Here is a 1,993-nt window from a genome sequence, read left to right on the forward strand (position 1 = left end):
AATGAAATGGCAACATGACCGTCAGCAGATCACAACTGGTGGTAAGAAATGGATCAAACTCCACTAAATTAGAACAAATATAATCGTAGGATCCTATGGAGTACAAAACTAGAATCGTAAACAAGATAAAAGCACGGCGTGCACATGAATCTACGTACATGATTTTAGTTTATGTGGCTATATAGTAAATTAAATAGCCAAAAAAGAAAGCCTAAACAAAAGGATTCGAACTGTGCTAAATGGATCTGAGGCATTGAGTCGCAGAGGCTCTAGAACTGGATATTTGACGGGTAGACGGTGTCGGCCTTCCAGTTGGCGGGGATGACGTCCTTGGCGATGAGCTTCTTGCCGGACTCGCTGGTGACGCGGATGGAGAAGGGGCCCTTGAGCGGCGTGGCGCCGTCCCACCTCCAGATGGCGCCCCACGACAAGGTCAGCGGAATCCACGCGGGCGACTTGCTCTGCTGGATGTCCATCTGCACGACGTCGCCGTCGTCCGAGACGAACTTGACGAGCACGGCCAGGTAGTTGGGGTTGGAGCCCTTCTCGACGTGGAAGGTGATCTTGGTGCCGGGCGCGTACTTGCAGCGCACCCTCCTGAACTGCAGCTCCAGCTCCCCGAAGGAGCGGAGCGTCTGCTCCTTCCCGGGCGGGGCCATGGCGCCGAAGGCCTTGCCGGAGAGGTCGATGTGGTACGGCGCGATGGGCTCGTAGTTCTTGTCGGTGATGAAGATGGTGACGGGCTTGTCGGAGCACGGCGACGGCTTCTGGCACTTGATCTGCGACCCATCCACGCACGTACTTTGGCGGTCGCTCAGCCGATCAAGTAGAAGATCTAGTAAACGACGTGGATGGAGTAGACGTGGTGCGTACCTCGTAGCAGGAGCCGCATCCCTTGCCGTCCTTGAAGATGGGGACGTTGCCGCAGGCGATCATGCCGTTGTAGGGGGCCAGGTTCACGTCCTTGATCCCGCATGCGCCGCCTGCATGCACCTAGACGTAAGCACTGGCTCCGTGCAAGATCGCGATCCAAGAAAACGGAATGCATGGATATTACGTCGTACCGTTGTCTTTGGGGCCGGAGCCGGTGGGCTTGCCGTACCAGGTGGCCTTGGCGGGGAGCCACTGGTTGTTGTAGTTGGTGGTGATGTTGGGGCCCGGCGGCACGCTGGGGATGCACGCGCCGCCGGAGACCAGCGCCGCCAGGACGGCCGCCGCCAGGACGTAGGAGACGGAACCCATATCGATCGATGGACTCGTGTGTTGTTGCGTGTGAGTGTCAGTAGGTGGTGAAGGGCCGTGCGGCGGCGGGCGGTATTTGTAGGCGAGACGGATGGATCAGCGGCTGCGTCAGCGCGCGCGCGCGCGCGGCGGCGGGGCGGCGACGCGATCGGCGGAGCGGCGGTTTGGTCATGCGTTGGTGCTGCGCATGCGCGCGCGCGACGACGACCAGTTCACAGCTAGCTAGGAAACCGACTCGCAGTTTATTCCGTTCTCGATCTGTAGATTCTGCATTTACATTAGGAAACCTACTCGTAGTAAATATTGTGCCGCGGTAACGCACGCCAGGATGGATGGATTTACGCGATTCCTAGCTATACTTTCCTGTGGCTGGAACATTATCCCCTGCACTTATCATCGACGTGCAACAACGTGTCAGTGAACCCCTGCATCTGCATGTGGTATACTCTCGCGATCCATGGCATGCGTGCGCTGCACCGTCGATACAAAACGTTCGGTGTAGGCCTGGAGAAATTGGATCTTTTGCCTCACTTTTTTTTCTAACTTTAAACATGACAGATGGGGCCCGGACCACTTGCCATTGAGACAAGTCTGAGGTAAATCATCAAACCCTATCCTATGTAAAGTGGGGCAAAAGATCCAACTATCCCTGGGCATTCGGGTGTTGGGAAAGACAGTATTTTTTTTTTGGCGAGGATAACCTTCAATATATTCATCAACTGTCAAGGCAGTACAAAGAACATCAGAAGTA

At 55.6% G+C, this 1,993-nt stretch overlaps 1 protein-coding gene across 1 annotated transcript; it reads right to left on the minus strand.

Moving 5' to 3' along the window:
- Nucleotides 1–230: 230 nt before the first annotated feature.
- LOC125533822 (expansin-B9-like) lies at nt 231–1,244 on the minus strand. Its single transcript, XM_048697164.1, has 3 exons — nt 1,065–1,244; nt 874–983; nt 231–779 (listed from the first exon to the last, which is right to left on the minus strand). The coding sequence occupies exons 1-3, from the start codon at nt 1,240–1,242 to the stop codon at nt 270–272; spliced, it is 798 nt and encodes a 265-aa protein (XP_048553121.1). The 5' UTR covers nt 1,243–1,244; the 3' UTR covers nt 231–269.
- Nucleotides 1,245–1,993: the final 749 nt, after the last annotated feature.

Source organism: Triticum urartu, chromosome 1 (assembly GCF_003073215.2).
Source record: "Triticum urartu cultivar G1812 chromosome 1, Tu2.1, whole genome shotgun sequence".
Classification (NCBI taxonomy): Eukaryota; Viridiplantae; Streptophyta; class Magnoliopsida; order Poales; family Poaceae; genus Triticum; species Triticum urartu.